Below are 18,591 nucleotides of genomic sequence, written 5' to 3' on the forward strand. Positions count from 1 at the left end.
TTTGGCATTTCTGATTAAGCTGTTTTTTCAAGATATAATCAAGGTGATCTTTTGCACATTTGTTTCAGTCGCTTTCATCAATATATATCCATTATACTTCAACAGTAAAGGATTATTGTGTAGCCCCTGAAGCAGCCCTGTTGGGCGAAACACGGCCTGTGTCGGGCTGTTTTTACAAATATATATTTTATATATATATATAATAAAATACATTTTGTCTTTCAACGATCTGCTTCGTTTATTTTCTGTCTTGGAGTTTGCAGATCATCTGCCTTTGTGTTTCCTTAAAGTTTCTAATGGGCAGTGGCGTACCAAGGGGGGGCAGTGGGGGCGGTCCACCCCAGGTGCACGCCGCTGGGGGGGTGCCGCGCGCCTGTCGGCTCTTCGTTTTCATGCTCCCTCTGCCCTGGAACAGGTTACTTCCTGTTCCGGGGTAGAGGGAGCATGGAAACGAAGAGCCGACAGGCGCGCGGCACCCCCCCCCCCAGCGACGTGCACCCGGGGGGGGTTCTTTCGCCGGGGGGTCGCGCTGCACCCGGGGGGTTATTTCTCCAGGGGGAGGTCGCGCTGTTCCGGGGGGTGGGGCGCATCGGCGATCCGCCCCGGGTGTCAGCGCCCCTAGGAAAGCCACTACTAATGGGGCAGACTAGACAGATATTGTGGCTTTTGTCGGCATGTCTATTCATATCTTTCTGGCCATTTTGAAAATAAAGTTTTTTGTTGATACTTTGAACAGCTTTCCCTGCAACAATTGATCGGAGAACACTTCAAGAGGAAACCGCGCTATACCTGGCAACCATAAGGGGGCATATTGAGTGCATAAATTATTTGCTGCAATGTGGCGCTGAACCTGACATCGCAAATAAGTCCAGAGAAACTCCCCTCTATAAGGGTAACGTAAACTCTTTGTCAAATGTTTGTAAGGGGCGGTTAGACTTGAGGTAGAGGTGCCTAGTTACCCAGTTCTAGGAGGGTGATTTATTTGGTCAGTCCTATTTTTGAACTTAATTCCCCCAAAACAGTTTGGTATTTATAGATCTCAATCCTACCCATTGAAACCAGCACGGAAGGTTCCATAATGGATCAGGATTGGGTTGTCAGAAATCCTAGACTGGCCTGATACCTCCCTTGTCGAACTGAGCAGCGCTATGAGAGACGCAGTTATAAAACTGCAGACACTCTGGAAGTGAAAATAGTACTGAAGCGGGCTAAGCTGGAATACTCTCTGGTATTGTGCAGTGCTATATTCCTGGCAAATGTAAACATTGCTTATTTCTATAATTCAAGGCTTTCTATGTCGGAACTTTATGAGAAGCCCTAACACTCCAAAGTTGCAGAGAGCATTTTAGAGGCGGTGGCAAGGTTGGAAAGATTAACAGAATCTAGAAATCATCAATATATTAAAGAAGGGGAAATACGGGCAAGGTTGGCAAAATATTGGCAGGGAGGGAAGAAGGGGGCATTTGAGAGGGGGAGGGAGATATAAGGTGGATGAGGAAGAGAGGGTAGGGGGAGTGAAGAATGAGGGACTGATAAATTATGTTCATGGTTCACATGAAATGTATTGTTTATATTTGGTTGTGAAAAAGTTAATCAAGAGGATAACGTTTTTAAAAAGTAACTTTATGCCTTCCCCTTCAGCGTTTCATATGCTGCTTAGCCTATCAGAGCCATGCATCACCCCACCCTGGCTTCATTATAGGTGAAGCAAAAGAGTGAAGGGCAGCTGGGTACATGACACCCAAAGCTAGGCCTTGCATTACAGAATCGTTTTCATTCCAACTGCAACAGGAATAAGTTGGGGTGACTGACTAGCTTATTTTCAAAGCACTTAGCCTCCCAAAGTTCCATAGAAACCTATGGAACTTAGCCTCCCAAAGTGCTTTGAAAATATGCCTCTCAGTGAGTATTTTAAGATGGGGTTAAAAAGAACAGTCCTGGCTGGAGGGCATATTTCTTGCTGTATGTGTTAAGCACCAGAATACTTCATTCATTCTGGTGCTGCAAAATACAGTTCACAGCTTTTTGGCCAAGATTCAAGTATTAAGAAGGAAGCTCCCTTCTTGATCTACTGGTGGAGTCAGAGGACCTGTGGAGAAATGAACTTCCTGCCACGTGACCACATGAGGGACACTATGACAATGGCCAAAGCAGGAGGGTTAAATGAGTGGCCTAGTGGTTAGGGCGGTGGACTTTGGTCCTGGGGAACTGAGGAACTGAGTTCGATCCCCACTTCAGGCACAGGCAGCTCCTTGTGACTCTGGGCAAGTCACTTAACCCTCCATTGCCCCATGTAAGCCGCATTGAGCCTGCCATGAGTGGGAAAGCGCAGGGTACGAATGTAACAAAAATAAAATAGATACTATTGGAGATTCTACATGGAATGTTGCTATTCCACTAGCAACATTCCATGCAGAAGGCTGCGCAGGCTTCTGTTTCTGTGAGTCTGACGTCCTGCACGTATGTGCAGGACGTCAGACTCACAGAAGCAGAAGCCTGCGCGGCCACATTGTTGACCTGCAAGGGCCGACTTCTACATGGAATGTTGCTAGTGGAATAGCAACATTCCATGTAGAATCTCAAATAGTAGCAACAGTGGAGGAGTGGCCTAGTGGTTAGGGTGGTGGACTTTGGTCCTGGGGAGCTGAGGAACTGAGTTCAATTCCCACTTCAGGCACAGGAAGCTCCTTGTGACTCTGGGCAAGTCACTTAACCCTCCATTGTTGCCCCATGTAAGCCGCATTGAGCCTGCCATGAGTGGGAAAGCGTGGGGTACAAATGTAACAAAAAAAAAAGAATTAAAAAAAATGGATTTAGTGCTATGTTTGAGCAATATGCACCTCAGGAAGCAGTTCAAATCAGACAGTTTTGTAGCTGAAAATGCTCCTTCTAGCTACAAGGCCTAGTTAAATGCTATGCTATACCAAAAGCCACACTTGTATTAACTGTAGCTCTTCTGGCCTTTACAGGGCATTAACTTTGACCCTCTACATCCAGAGGCTTAAATCTGGGGCTGCTTGTTACTAAGAATTGATTCTCTCCTCAATTCCATTCTTTAATAAAATTGATGACAAGATAAACAACTTAATCATTTACAATTGCACTGAGATGGATTAGGATTCTGTACGTACAGACTGAGTTTGAGTCTGTGAATCAGTCCCTCTCCAGAAGGGTGAGCTGTCAGTGACTGGTGCTTGAAGGGCGACTAAAATGATAGCGGGGATGGGACGACTTCCCTATTAAGGAAGACTAAGGAGGCTAGGGCTTTTCAGCTTGGAGAAGAGACGGCTGAGGGGAGACATGATAGAGGTATATAAAATAATGAGTGGAGTGGAACAGGTGGATGTGAAGCGTCTGTTCACGCTTTCCAAAAATACTAGGACTAGGGGGCATGCGATGAAACTACAGTGTAGTAAATTTAAAACAAATCGGAGAAAATGTTTCTTCACCCAACGCGTAATTAAACTCTGGAATTCGTTGCCGGAGAACGTGGTGAAGGCGGTTAGCTTGGCAGAGTTTAAACAAGGGTTAGACAGTTTCCTAAAGGACAAGTCCATAAACCACTACTAAATGGACTTGGGAAAAATCCACAATTCCGGGAATAACATGTATAGAATGTTTGCACGTTTGGGAAGCTCGCCAGGTGCCCTTGGCCTGGATTGGCCGCTGTCGTGGACAGGATGCTGGGCTCGATGGACCCTTGGTCTTTTCCCAGTGTGGCATTACTTATGTACTTATGAAATACCGAAACACAGCACTAACAGTACCGCAGCACAGTGTGGTAACTGCACAGCAGCCGCACAGGTAAAAATTCATTATGAATTGCCTCCCTGATAGGAAAAAACAAGCAGTAGTTTATTGTCTCAGCATGGAGAGACTCAGGTCTCTCAACACGCTGGACCTAAAACCTAGGCATAGCTTCCATCTCTCTTTCTCCTCAAGAGAGCAATCGGAGGGAGGGGGAATTCTGCTCTTCCTAGCGTGTCGTGAGGCAAGCAGTAACTACAAAACTCCAAAAGGCATTGAGAGCAAAACACAGGTGTTCATAAGGGCTAATCACAGAGGACCACAGAAATGCAGGGATCAGATTCATATACATAGCTTAATAAATATACAAATATATAATCTGTCACACGCAGATAACACAAGCTGCCCCATGCAATGGGGACAGAACAGCAGCTCTTAAAGATTTCTTCTTTTGAGTGCTTTTCAACGTGTGTAAAAGCCAGGTAGGGGCCGGTTCAATCATATGTCCAGAGGCAGGACATCTTTTAAAGTGAACCAATCAGCTGGGTCAAAACTAATATGGGGCAACTGGGGTATTGCCTGGGTTGTTGTGTGTCTGAGACCTGCTGACTTCCATGATATTCAGACCTCAGGAAATAGCCGGGCTGTCTCCCGCGGTCCGCGCTAAACCCGGATATTCAGTGCCAGGCTGTTCCCAGTGACCGGCATTCAACATCTGGTTTAACTTTGGCCGGTCCAACTTTAACCGGCAAAGCTGATATTCAACACTGGCCAGTTAAAGTCAGACTGGCCAAAGTTATTCTACCTATCTGGCCACCAAATTTGACCGGTCTGCCTTTAAAAATCAGCACCTAGCCAAATATATCGCGTGATATATCCGGCTATCTTTAAGCCGCTAACCGGTGATATTCAGTGCCGGACAGCCGGCTATCCAGGACTGAATATCACCAGATAGCCACCTAAGTGCTGTTTTAGCGGCCATTTTTTAAAAATATTGGGCGGTCCATGTTTATAGTGCTACTGGATGTACACAATACTGTACAATGCTGATAAATTTTCAGGTACACTATGGGGGCAGTTCTATAAATTGGCGCCTCTCTTAGGTGCCACAATGGAGTGCACCTAGTGCCAATTCTATAACGGCTAAGGTTGCACAAGCCATTGTAGAATATGAATGCAAAGCTGTACGGCTGCGCCAAAAGTTAGGCTGGCATAAGTGGACATGCTTAAGAGTACCACACAATGTGTGCAACTGATAGTACTGTAGAAGTTGCATGTGTCGCTTGGTGACACGCCCATTACATGCCCATTACATCCTCCCCTGTGTATACCCCTGACAGTTGTGTGTTAAGCAAGTTAAGCGCGTTACTTATAGAATAGCACCTATGAATTAATGTGTGTGGCTGCCAATTATTGCCAACAGTTATGAATGTAGGACTAGATTCTGTATATGGCGCCTGTAAAATCTCTGCTTCGGCGGGTTTATAGAATATGCCTTGCAGCCATACCTGTGCCAAGTTAGGTGCGGAGCAGGTGTAGTCTATAAGTGTGCGTGTAGATTTTCAGAATGCCCATGACCCAATCATTCCACACCCATGATCACACCAGGGACATAGCTACGTGGGGCCACGGGGGCATGGGCCCCCACAGATATACTCTGGCCCCCTCTACATTTGACCGCCACGCCCACCCTCCGCCCCGCCGCTGCATCAGGTACCTTGTTTGCTGGCGGGGGTCCTCAATCCCCGCCAACCGAAGAGTCTTCTTCAGCGCTGGTTGACTGTGGCGCCTTTGTTGTGGGATCATCTGTTTCTGACGCCTTACGTCCTGCACCGTGCATGTAGCCCTGTGCAGGACGTAAGGCGTCAGAAACAGATGATCCCACAATGAAGGCGCCAGAGTTGACCGGCACTGAAGAAGACTCTTCGGCTGGCGGGGATTGGGGACCCCCGCTAGCAAACAAGATACCTGATGTGGCGGCGGGCAGGCAGCAGCGGTGGTGGTGGGGTTTGCAGTTGCGGCGGCGGTCCAAAGTGACGGCGGGGGGGGGGTTGGGTTTGCGGTTGCAGCGGCGGGAGGTCCAAAGTGGCGGGGGGAGGGGAGGCGGCTAAACAGTGCCCCCCCACCTCGGGCTCTGGCCCCCCCTTCCGCCGAGGTCTGGCTACACCCCTGGATCACACCTCCTTTTTGGCAGCACTCATTAAAATTTACGCACATCATTTTACAGGATATGCTTAGCAAGTTGTAAGTGTAAATTCTAATTAATGCCAATTAGTGTCAATAATACGACCAGAATACGACCGGATTTGCATGTGCAATATCGGTCACACTGTATAGAATCCTGGGGATAAGGGCTAGTATTCCATAAAATAGGCACACTATTGATGCATAAATTTAGGTGCCAACTTCTAGAATTCTTTGTAAAAGCTCTTGACCCAAGGACCTTACAGTCTAAGGGGCCCTTTTACTAAGGCGCGTAGGCACCTACGCGCATCCTACGTGCATGAATTTGGAACTACTACCAGGCTACCACGAGCCCCGGGCGGTAATTCCATTTTTTACATGCATCCAATACGCTCGGCAGAAAATGTTTGTTATTTTCTACCACATGGTGCTAACTAGGCGGTAATTGGCAGAGTATGTGTGCTGACAATTACTTCCCGGTTAATGTGTGAGACCTTACTGCTAAGTCAAAGGGTGGCGGTAAGGTCTCAGGCCCAAAATGGATGTGCGCCAATTTTTATTTTGCCGCACGTCCATTTTCGGCTAAAAAAAGGGCCTTTTTTGTAGGCATGCTGAAAAATGGACCTGCGCGTGTCCAATACACATGACTACAACAGCGCAGGCCATTTTTCAGTGCACCTTAGTAAAAGAACCCCTAAGGGAGCACTCGAGGTAGAAGGGGATTAAGGGGGTCTTTTACAAAGCTGCGCTATCAATTCTCAGAGCGGCAAATAAGAGGAAGCCCATTCAATTCCTATGGGCGTGCTCTCATTTGCTGCACGGGAATTGCTAGCACAGTCTTGTAAAAGAAGCCCAAAATAACTTGCCTAAGGCTTCCTTGACCCTCATTCCATTACTCTGACTACAAGGCACCAAAGCAATTCCTTCGCCTTCCCGAGTGCTGAAGACAAACCTCCTGATATTTAGCAGGTGGCAGGCAGTGCAGTTAGCTGACCCTGAATAGTCAATGCTGGGCAGTATCCGGCAACCCAGCATTGAATATCTGATTTCAGTTTTGGCCGTGGCAACTTAACCGAGTGAGTATTGAGCGCTAGTTGGTTAAGTTAACAGCAGTCAAAGATAGGCCTGCTATTTAAGCCAACTATCTTAACCAGGGGCGTAGCCAGACTTCGGCAGGAGGGGGGGTCCAGAGCCCGAGGTGAGGGGGCACATTTTAGCCCCCCCCGGCACCGCCGACCCCCCCGCCATTGCTGACACCCCCCCACCATTGCCGATCCCCCCCGTCGCCGCCGCCACCACCACCACCACCACCACCACCAACTTTGACCCCCCTGCTGATGACCCTTTCGACCCCCCTCCCGCCGCCAACCCTCCCCCGCCGTTGCCTACCTTTGCTGGCGGGGGACCCCAACCCCCACCAGCCAAGGTCCTCTTCTTCCTTCGTTCTGTTTCTGAGTCTGACATCCTGCATGACGTCAGACTCAGAAACAGAACGAAGGGAGAAGAGGACCTCAGCTAGCGGGGGTTAGGGTCCCCCGCCAGCAAAGGTAGCAGACGGCGACAGCGGGTTGATGGCGGGAGGGGGGGGTCGAGAGGGTCGTCGGCAGGGGGGTCCAGGGCCAAATCTATGGGGGCCCAGGCCCCCGTGGCCCCATGTAGCTACGCCCCTGATCTTAACTGCTCAATTTAGTTGGTTTAGCACTGAACGTTTGAAAAGCGCTAATATTCAGTGAACATAACTAGCTATCTCACTCTGAATATTAGTGCTTAGCCGTTTAATTCTATTTAACTGGCCAGGAGCCATTCTGTCTGGTTATATAGCGCTGATCATCAGGCCCCTTGAGAATCATTGCTCTCTCAAGAAGTATATTACTGCTGCAATATATATGTCTTTCCCTTTTTTTTTTAAACAGCCTGTGAACGTAAACATTTGGAAGCTGTGAAGTTGCTGGTCCAATACAATTCTGATGTGAACCACCGCTGTAACCGGGGCTGGACGGCCTTGCATGAGGCAGTGGCTCGCAATGACCTTGAAGCCATTGATATTTTGGTGACAGGAGGGGCAAAGATCGAAGCAAAGAATGCATATGGCATCACACCCTTATTCGTGGCGGCCCAGAGTGGGCAGCTGGATTCCCTGCGATACCTTGCCAAGTGTGGTGAGTGCAAAAATGAAAATACCACCTTTCACGTATACATGTACCACCAACAGTGACCAAGTGGAAGGTGGGCATTTACATGGGTGGAGCATGGGCAGGATATAGGTGGGGCTGCACATGTAACTCTTTGCCAGAGGATGTGGTAACAACAGTTAGTGTATCTGGGTCTAGAGAAGGTTTGGACAAATTCCTGGAGGAAAAGTTCATAGTCTGCTATTGAGACAGACATGGGAAGCAACTGCTTGCCCTGGGATTTGTAGTATGGAATGTTGCTACTCTGAGATTCTGCATGGAATCTTGTCACTCTTTAGGATTCCGGAGTCTTGCTATTCTTTGGGGTTCTACATGGAATGTTGCTACTCTCTGAGATTCTGCATGGAATCTTGTCACTCTTTAGGATTCCAGAATCTTGCTATTCTTTGGGGTTCTACATGAAATGTTGCCAAGATTTAGGTTTCTGCCAGGTACTTGTGACCTGGCTTGGCCATTGTTAATCCGCTTCCCACACGGACCCTGAAGCAGCTAAAGTTTGTAAGCACAGCAAAGTGCTGGCCATAGTTGGTTGCAGGGGCGTAGCCACGGGTGGGCCTGGACGGGCCCAGGCCCACCCATTTTCCCTCCAGGCCCGCCCATCCTTTGCACGCTGTCGCTGCCCTTTTGTCCCGCGGAGGCAGCGTTCAGCGTTTCCTTCCTGCCCTGTCTTCTCCCCAGGCTCCCCTGCATCGTCCCGGCCTGCAAGTGGAATCGTTTTCCTTTTCCGCCGTCGCGCTGCGCTGCCATACACACAGGCAGCTTCGCTCCTCCCCCGCCGCATCCATTCTGGCCCTCTCTGATGCACTTCCTGTTAGGGCCGGATGAACGTGGCGGGGGAGGAGCGAAGCTGCCTGTGTATATGGCAGTGCAGCGCGACGGCCGAAAAGGAAAACGATTCCTCTTGCAGGGATGATGCAGCGGAGCCTGGGGAGAAAACAGGGTAGGAAGGAAACGCTGCCTCCGCGGGACAAAAGGGCTGCGACAGCGCGGGAAGGATGTGGATTCGCGGGCCTGGGGGGAAAGTGGCTGAGCTGCTGGGACATAGGAGGGAGAGGAGGAAGGGACTTGAGGGAAGGAAGAGAGAGCTACTGGGACATGGGAGGGAGAGGGACTGGAGGGAAGGGAGAAGCTGCTGGGACATGGGAGGGAGAGGAAGAAGGGACTGGACGGAAGGGAGCAGCTGCTGGGACATGGGAGGGAGAGGAAGAAGGGACTGGAGGAAAGGGAGAGAGCGTCTGGGACATGGGAGGGAGAGGAAGAAGGGACTGGAGGAAAGGGAGAGAGCGTCTGGGACATGGGAGGGAGAGGAAGAAGGGACTGACGGGAAGGGAGAGCTGCTGGGACATGGGAGGGACTGGCGGGAAGAGAGAGAGCTACTGGACATGGGAGGGAGAGGAGGAAGGGACTGGAGAGCTGCTGGACAAGGGAGGAAGAGGAAGAAGGGACTAGAGGGAAGGGAGAGAGCTGCTGGACATGGGATGGAGAGGAGGAGGGGATTGGATGGAAGGGAGAGAGCTGCTGGACATGGGAGGGAGAGGAGGAAGGGGCTGGAGAGCTGCTGGACAAGGAAGGAAGAGGAAGAAGGGATTATAGGGAAGAGAGCTGCTGGACATGGGAGGATAGGGAGAGAAAGAGGGGAGATGGATGAAAGGATGCAGAGAGAAAGGGGAGAAACTAGAAGGATGTGGAGAGTGGGAGGAGACTGAACAGAAAAGGGTAGAGAGATAGACACTGGATAGAAGGAGAGGGGAGATAGAGACACTAGATGGAAGGATCAGGAGAGAGGGTAGATGAGTGGAAGGATAAGGAGAGAAAGAGGGAAGACACTGGATGGAAGGGTAGGGAGAAAAAGGAGACGCTGGATGCAAAAGAAAGAGGGGAGACACTGGAAGGATGGGGAGAGAAAGAGGGGAGCTGCTGGATGGAAAGAGGGAGAGGACAGAGTAGGGAAAGACTGGAGAATAAGAGGAAGGGGCATGTGGCGAACAAGGGTGAGGAAAAGATGAAAAGCCATAGGTGATGAATGGACAGGAAACCCTGGCAAGAGAAAGACGAAGGAAAGCAGAATCTAGAGACTGGGAGCAACACAATGAGAAAAAGTAAATGGCCATACAACAAAGGTAAAGAAAATAATTTTATTTTTAATTTAGAATAAAGTAATATGGTACCTGTGTTAATAAAGTTTCAGAGACCAATACTTCCTTCCTTAGGTCAGGAGAGGATACCGTAACAGCATTATACTGACCTGAGACAGGAGGTTTTGGCCTCTGAAAGCTCACTGAAAAGTGTGACTAAATATTTCCTGGGGGAGGGGAGTAGAGAGAAAATTTTGTGCCCACCCACTTTGGGTTCAGGCCCACCCAAAATTGGCAGTCTGGCTACGCCACTGGTCGGTTGGAAACGAGGAAGCTGTGGCAACTGAGTATATAAAAGACCGTCAAAGAGCTAAGTAGTTCACCATTCATCTTCTTTTTGATTTCTACATGTGAAGAGTTGGTACACACGTAGCAGCAACCTATACCGGGACTATTGAGGACTAATGAGGGAGTTTCCCTGTACTTTTCCTCCTTTGTTTTTCATTTGAGACTTTGGGGTGGTTTTTTGCCCATTATGAGGAGCGGATCCTCTTAAGACCAAGTGATTGGTCAACAGGATCAACTGTTGCTTGTGAGATCGTTTTGATCCAGGCACCTTGAGGCTTTCCCCCCATTAGTCACGAGTGATATATAATGTGTCATTACACTGTGTGAGTACATACCATCCCTTTTTACAAAGCAGTGGGAGTCGTGAATGCCAGTATATGTGTTATAGAATATAGCCCAGTACATGTAAATCTACGCACTAGGATTTACACCACATTTTTGTAAATCTAGGTGCCAATTATAGAATACGTTTAGTTGGGCTACCGCTGGCTATACAAGAAATACCGCCAGGCTATCACAGCAGCCCGGTGGTACTTCTCATCCCTAGCGCGCCATCATTTCTGGCGCTACAAAAATGTGTATATTTTTGTAGTGCTGGAGTGTACCCAGCGGTAATCGGGCATTGCCGCATGCTGTCCGGTTACTGCCGGGTTAAATGGCCACGCGGCAGGTGCTTTGCTAGCCGCCCAGCCATTTCCTGTAGGAAGGCAAGACTTCCCTTTTACCAGCTGTGTTAAAAGGGGGCCTTGACACGCGTGTAAAACACGTGCCGACGCCAGAGCCAACCCCCTTTTGCTGCAGTTTGATAATAGGGGCCCACAATTTAACAAAGATGTCAGTAATAGATTATTTTATTGACTACAGTGTATAATCAGAATTGCTAGCAATGGAAGAAGGTAATAATACAGAGTGGAAGAGTGGCCCCCTGTGTTCAGTTATTCTCCAGGTCACAGACATCAAACACAGATTTTTATAGGCAAAAACTGTCAAGTCATAGTGATACTGCCATTGATGAGAAAAAGGGAAATGGGACTTGATATACTGCCTTTCTGAGGTTTTTGCAACTACATTCAAAGTGGTTTACATATATTCAGGTACTTATTTTGTACCAGGGGCAATGGAGGGTTAAGTGACTTGCTCAGAGTCACAAGGAGCTGCAGTGAGAATTGAACTCAGTTCCCCAGGATCAAAGTCCACTGCACTAACCACTAGGCTACTCCTCCACTCATTCCACCAATAAGAGCCAACCTCATCAGTGATGTCACAATGGCTTGATTGCCCGATACTTGGCTCACTTCTGATATTGTGATGTCATAAGGGAAAGGGAAATGGGACTTGATATACCACCTTTCTGAGGTTTTTGCAACTACATTCAAAGCGGTTTACATATATTCAGGTACTTATTTTGTACCAGGGGCAATGGAAGGTTAAGTGACTTGCCCAGAGTCACAAGGAGCTGCAGTGGGAATTGAACTCAGTTCCCCAGGATCAAAGTCCACTGCACTAACCACTAGGCTACTCCTCCAATCATTCCACCAATAAGAGCCAACCTCATCAGTGATGTCACAATGGCTTGATTGCCCGATACTTGGCTCACTTCTGATATTGTGATGTCATAAGGGAAAGGGAAATGGGACTTGATATACCGCCTTTCTGAGGTTTTTGCAACTACATTCAAAGCGGTTTACATATATTCAGGTACTTATTTTGTACCAGGGGCAATGGAGGGGGGTTAAGTGACTTGCCCAGAGTCACAAGAAGCAGCAGTGGGAATAGAACTCAGTTCCCCAGGATCAAAGTCCACTGCACTAACCACTAGGCTACTCCTCCAATCATTCCACCAATAAGAGCCAACCTCATCAGTGATGTCACAATGGCTTGATTGCCCGATACTTGGCTCACTTCTGATATTGTGATGTCATAAGGGAAAGGGAAATGGGACTTGATATACCGCCTTTCTGAGGTTTTTGCAACTACATTCAAAGCGGTTTACATATATTCAGGTACTTATTTTGTACCAGGGGCAATGGAGGGTTAAGTGACTTACCTAGAGTCACAAGGAGCTGTAGTGGGAATTGAACTCAGTTCCCCAGGATCAAAGTCCACTGCACTGCACTGCACTGGCAACATTCCATGTAGAGGCCTGTCCTTGCAGATCGGCTTCTGTTTCTGTGAGTCTGATGTCCTACACGTATGTGCACATGTGGTTTTGTTTTCCTGGGGAGCTGCTTTACCCTGCCTGATGGAAGACTGGCACTGACAGTGGATTACATGGCCCTCTCTTTCTCCACATCTCAGGTTAATTGGTATCAGAAAATGGAATGTTTCCACCAGCTGGGCAGCAGCCTGATTGCAAGGGCATTAAAGGAGAGCAGAAGTCTGCTGAACGTTGGCATTCATTTGTCAGCTGTATAAAAAGACATAAAAACCAGTGCATCTAATGTTTTAAAAACCTGTTTGCATTTGTTTATTTCTAATAGCAGCTGTGTCGTTGGCAGCCAGACATTTGGCTTTTAATGCAGGCACATATTTGCCATTCAGGTTCTCTTTCTCTTAAATAATACAATTACAGCAGTGCTTCTCCATTCGCTCTTCCAGAAAACACTTGCATGTCCAGCCAAGACCTAGTTGTGTAACCTTTCTATTAACATGAAAATGCTAAATGTGGATTATAATTCATTGTAAAAGCTTGTGATGCCCTACCTGTGCTTTTATTTAAACACCATCGAAGTAGCCATATACAACATTTGAAGCATAGCACTAGAAACCTGAGCACTGAAATTCTTTGAAAAATACATTTTAGCCTCCGAAATTGGATTAAGCATTGTTTAGTTCCATGCTGTGCTGTCAGGAATTAAATCATTAGTTTGTAACAGGGGCGTATCTGCGTGGGGCCACAGGGGCCTGGGCCCCCGCAGATTTTGGCCTGGACCCCCCTACCGCCGCCAACCCATCGCCGACCTTTGCTGGCGGGGGACCCCAACCCCCGCCAGCCGAGGTCCTCTCTTCCGTTGCAGCAGGCTGCCTGCAAGCTGCAAAGCTTCCTGTTCTTCTGAGTCTGACGTCCTACACATACGACGTGCAGGACATCAGACTCAGAATTTGAAACTGAGTCTGATGTGCTGCGCATTGTACGTGCAGGACGTCAGACTCAGAAGAACAGGAAGCTTTGCAACTTGCAGCCTGCTGCAACGGAAGAGAGGACCTCGGCTGGCGGGGGTTGGGGTCCCCCACCAGCAAAGGTAAGCGACGGCAGTGGGGGAGGGTTGGCGGCGGGAGGGGGGTAGAGATACCCTGTCCTCACTTGGATTCCAGGGCTCTGTCCTTTCCTGGTTCTCTTCCTACCTCTCCCTCCGCACCTTTAGTGTTCACTCTGGTGGATCCTCTTCTACTTCTATCCCTCTGCCTGTCGGCGTACCTCAGGGTTCTGTTCTTGGTCCCCTCCTCTTTTCTGTCTACACTTCTTCCCTTGGTTCATTAATCTCATCCCATGGCTTTTCCTACCATCTCTATGCTGATGACTCCCAAATCTACCTTTCTACCCCTGATATCTCACCTTGCATCCAAACCAAAGTTTCAGCATGCTTGTCTGACATTGCTGTCTGGATGTCTCAATGCCACCTGAAATTAAATATGACCAAAACCGAGCTTCTCATTTTCCCCCCCAAACCCACCTCCCCGCTCCCCCCGTTTTCTATTTCTGTTGATGGCTCTCTCATTCTCCCTGTCTCCTCAGCTCGAAACCTTGGGGTCATCTTTGACTCTTCTCTCTCCTTCTCTGCTCATATCCAGCAGACCGCCAAAACCTGTCGTTTCTTTCTTTACAACAGCCGTAAAATCCGCCCCTTTCTTTCCGAGCACTCTACCAAAACCCTCATCCACACCCTTGTCACCTCTCATTTAGACTACTGCAATCTGCTTCTTGCTGGCCTCCTACTTAGTCACATCTCCCCTCTCCAGTCGGTTCAAAACTCTGCTGCCCGTCTCATCTTCCGCCAGGGTCGCTTTACTCATACTACCCCTCTCCTCAAGGCCCTTCACTGGCTCCCTATCCGTTTTCGCATCCTGTTCAAACTTCTTCTACTAACCTATAAATGTATTCACTCTGCTGCTCCCCAGTATCTCTCCACACTCGTCCTTCCCTACACCCCTTCCCGTGCACTCCGCTCCATGGATAAATCCTTCTTATCTGTTCCCTTCTCCACTACTGCCAACTCCAGACTTCGCGCCTTCTGTCTCGCTGCACCCTACGCCTGGAATAAACTTCCTGAGCTCCTACGTCTTGCCCCATCCTTGGCCACCTTTAAATCTAGACTGAAAGCCCACCTCTTTAACATTGCTTTTGACTCGTAACCACTTGTAACCACTCGCCTCCACCTACCCTCCTCTCTTCCTTCCCGTTCACATTAATTGATTTGATTTGCTTACTTTATTTATATTTTGTCTATTAGATTGTAAGCTCTTTGAGCAGGGACTGTCTTTCTTCTATGTTTGTGCAGCGCTGCGTACGCCTTGTAGCGCTATAGAAATGCTAAATAGTAGTAGTAGTAGAGAGAGTCGGTGGCAGGCAGGGGGGGTCTGGCAATGGCGGGGGGGGGGGATCGGTGGCAGCGGGGGGGGGGGGGGCTGGTGTAAGTGTGAATGCGGCAAAGAATCAGGAGCAAAAACGTCTGCAGCAACACACAAGCAGCACAGACAGCAAAGGTGATCCAGGGAACGACGAACAGAGGAGAATTCACCAACTTGGCCAAGTTTCGGCTTTGCCTTCATCAGGGGTCCTTCAAACAAATCTTGAAAGGTTCAGTAAAAAGTCACATCATCAACAAGGTATAGTGGCGTCTCCTTCTCGTTGTATCAGTCCAGCTCTCGCCTGCTCTTCATTCCCTGGATCACCTTTACTATCTGTGCTGTCTGCGTAAGTGTGAGCACTAAATTGTAGAAGTGCCGGTTCTAGGTTATGCTAAGTATTCTATAATGGAATCCAGGTGCCTAAGTTCTGACCAGGTGCCCACTTATAGATTGCTCCCAGATTGCTTCTTTAGCCTAGGAATAATGAGACACGCTTACAGTGAGTTTAGCCATACTCCGAAAATAACAGTCCTCCTGTATACTAAGCTTGGTTTGGTTTTGTAGGCGCTGAGATTAACACCCAAGCCAACGACAGCGCCTCTGCTCTCTACGAAGCCAGTAAGAATGGACATACCAGCATTGTGGCATTCCTCTTGTCCCAAGGCGCAGATGCTAACAAAGCCAACAAGGACGGGTTTCTTCCACTTCACATAGCAGCAAGGAAGAAGGACAACGAGGAGTACGTGTCATTGATGGCAGGTTTCATGACTTCACGTGTAGTGAACCCACCCAACAGATGGAAGAGTAACAAAAAATACAAATTAGATATCATTTCTGCCATATGGATTTTCTGTCTCTTTTTCCCGCTTTCTTTTTCTCTTTCACTTATTCTTCTCTCCTTCCTTCTTTGTTCTCATTATGAGCAAAACTTACAAGGCTATGTTAAATACTATAATGGGAATGGCAGCTAAAAAATTAGCACCGAAAAAAAGTGCATGGTGGTATTCTATAAACCGTGCCTAAAGTAAGGAATGGTTTATAGAATATTGCTTTAGCCCAGAGATTGTACCTATAATTAGGCATGGCCGTTTTCACCAACGTAAATGCTGTGCAAATGTCTGCATCTATTGCTGAGCCCCCTTATTTTTATTTATTTATTTTTGTTACATTTGTACCCCGTGCTTTCCCACTCATGGCAGGCTCAATGCGGCTTACATGGGGCAATGGAGGGTTAAGTGACTTGCCCAGAGTCACAAGGAGCTGCCTGTGCCTGAAGTGGGAATTGAATTCAGTTCCTCAGTTCCCCAGGACCAAAGTCCGCCACCCTAACCACTAGGCCACTCCTCCACTGTTGCTACTATTTGAGATTCTACATGGAATGTTGCTATTCCACTTGTGTGTACAAGCTATTCCACTAGCAACATTCCATGTAGAAGTCGGCCCTTGCAGATCACCAATGTGGCCGCGCAGGCTTCTGCTTCTGTGAGTCTGACGTGCAGGACGTCATACTCACAGAAACAGAAGCCTTCTACATGGAATGTTGCTAGTGGAATAGCAACATTCCATGTAGAATCTCCAGTAGTAGCAACGTTCCATGTAGAATCTCCAATAGTAGCAACATTCCATGTAGAATCTCCAATAGTATCTATTTTATTTTTGTTACATTTGTACCCTGCGCTTTCCCACTCATGGCAGGCTCAATGCGGCTTACATGGGGCAATGGAGGGTTAAGTGACTTGCCCAGAGTCACAAGGAGCTGCCTGTGCCTGAAGTGGAAATCGAATTCAGTTCCTCAGTTCCCCAGGACCAAAGTCCGCCACCCTAACCACTAGGCCACTCCTCCACTGTTGCTACTATTTGAGATTCTACATGGAATGTTGCTATTCCACTAGCAACATTCCATGTAGAAGTCGGCCCTTGCAGGTCAACAATGTGGCCGCGCAGGCTTCTACATGGAATGTTGCTAGTGGAATAGCAACATTCCATGTAGAATCTCCAGTAGTAGCAACGTTCCATGTAGAATCTCCAATAGTAGCAACATTCCATGTAGAATCTCCAATAGTATCTATTTTATTTTTGTTACATTTGTACCCTGCGCTTTCCCACTCATGGCAGGCTCAATGCGGCTTACATGGGGCAATGGAGGGTTAAGTGACTTGCCCAGAGTCACAAGGAGCTGCCTGTGCCTGAAGTGGGAATCAAACTCAGTTCCTCAGTTCCCCAGGACCAAAGTCCACCACCCTAACCACTAGGCCACTCCTCCACTGTTGCTACTATTTGAGATTCTACATGGAATGTTGCTATTCCACTAGCAACATTCCATGTAGAAGTCGGCCCTTGCAGATCACCAATGTAGCCGCGCAGGCTTCTGCTTCTGTGAGTCTGACGTCCTGCACGTACGTGCAGGACGTCAGATTCACAGAAACAGAAGCCTGCACAGCCTTCTACATGGAATGTTGCTAGTGGAATAGCAACATTCCATGTAGAATCTCCAGTAGTAGCAACATTCCATGTAGAATGTCCAATAGTAGCAACATTCCATGTAGAATCTCCAATAGTATCTATTTTATTTTTGTTACATTTGTACCCTGCACTTTCCCACTCATGGCAGGCTCAATGCGGCTTACATGGGGCAATGGAGGGTTAAGTGACTTGCCCAGAGTCACAAGGAGCTGCCTGTGCCTGAAGTGGGAATCAAACTCAGTTCCTCAGTTCCCCAGGACCAAAGTCCACCACCCTAACCACTAGGCCACTCCTCCACTGTTGCTACTATTTGAGATTCTATATGGAATGTTGCTATTCCACTAGCAACATTCCATGTAGAAGTCGGCCCTTGCAGATCACCAATGTGGCCGCGCAGGCTTCTGCTTCTGTGAGTCTGACGTCCTGCACGTACGGACGTCAGATTCACAGAAACAGAAGCCTGCACAGCCTTCTACATGGAATGTTGCTAGTGGAATAGCAACATTCCATGTAGAATGTCCAATAGTAGCAACATTCCATGTAGAATCTCCAATAGTATCTATTTTATTTTTGTTACATTTGTACCCTGCACTTTCCCACTCATGGCAGGCTCAATGCGGCTTACATGGGGCAATGGAGGGTTAAGTGACTTGCCCAGAGTCACAAGGAGCTGCCTGTGCCTGAAGTGGAAATCGAATTCAGTTCCTCAGTTCCCCAGGACCAAAGTCCGCCACCCTAACCACTAGGCCACTCCTCCACTGTTGCTACTATTTGAGATTCTACATGGAATGTTGCTATTCCACTAGCAACATTCCATGTAGAAGTCGGCCCTTGCAGGTCAACAATGTGGCCGCGCAGGCTTCTACATGGAATGTTGCTAGTGGAATAGCAACATTCCATGTAGAATCTCCAGTAGTAGCAACATTCCATGTAGAATGTCCAATAGTAGCAACATTCCATGTAGAATCTCCAATAGTATCTATTTTATTTTTGTTACATTTGTACCCTGCACT

At 48.0% G+C, this 18,591-nt stretch overlaps 1 protein-coding gene across 2 annotated transcripts in view; it reads left to right on the top strand.

The window, feature by feature from the left end:
• Positions 1–18,591, top strand: part of ASB2 (ankyrin repeat and SOCS box containing 2) — an 82,102-nt gene that overhangs the window by 51,784 nt on the left and 11,727 nt on the right. For both annotated transcript variants that reach the window (XM_030215321.1, XM_030215320.1), the window contains 3 exons: positions 737–892; positions 7,845–8,090; positions 15,680–15,854. In XM_030215321.1, coding sequence (XP_030071181.1) covers positions 737–892; positions 7,845–8,090; positions 15,680–15,854 — 577 coding nt within the window. The remainder of the gene's footprint in view (positions 1–736; positions 893–7,844; positions 8,091–15,679; positions 15,855–18,591) is intronic.

The sequence above is a fragment of the Microcaecilia unicolor genome, chromosome 9 (genome assembly GCF_901765095.1).
Source record: "Microcaecilia unicolor chromosome 9, aMicUni1.1, whole genome shotgun sequence".
Classification (NCBI taxonomy): Eukaryota; Metazoa; Chordata; class Amphibia; order Gymnophiona; family Siphonopidae; genus Microcaecilia; species Microcaecilia unicolor.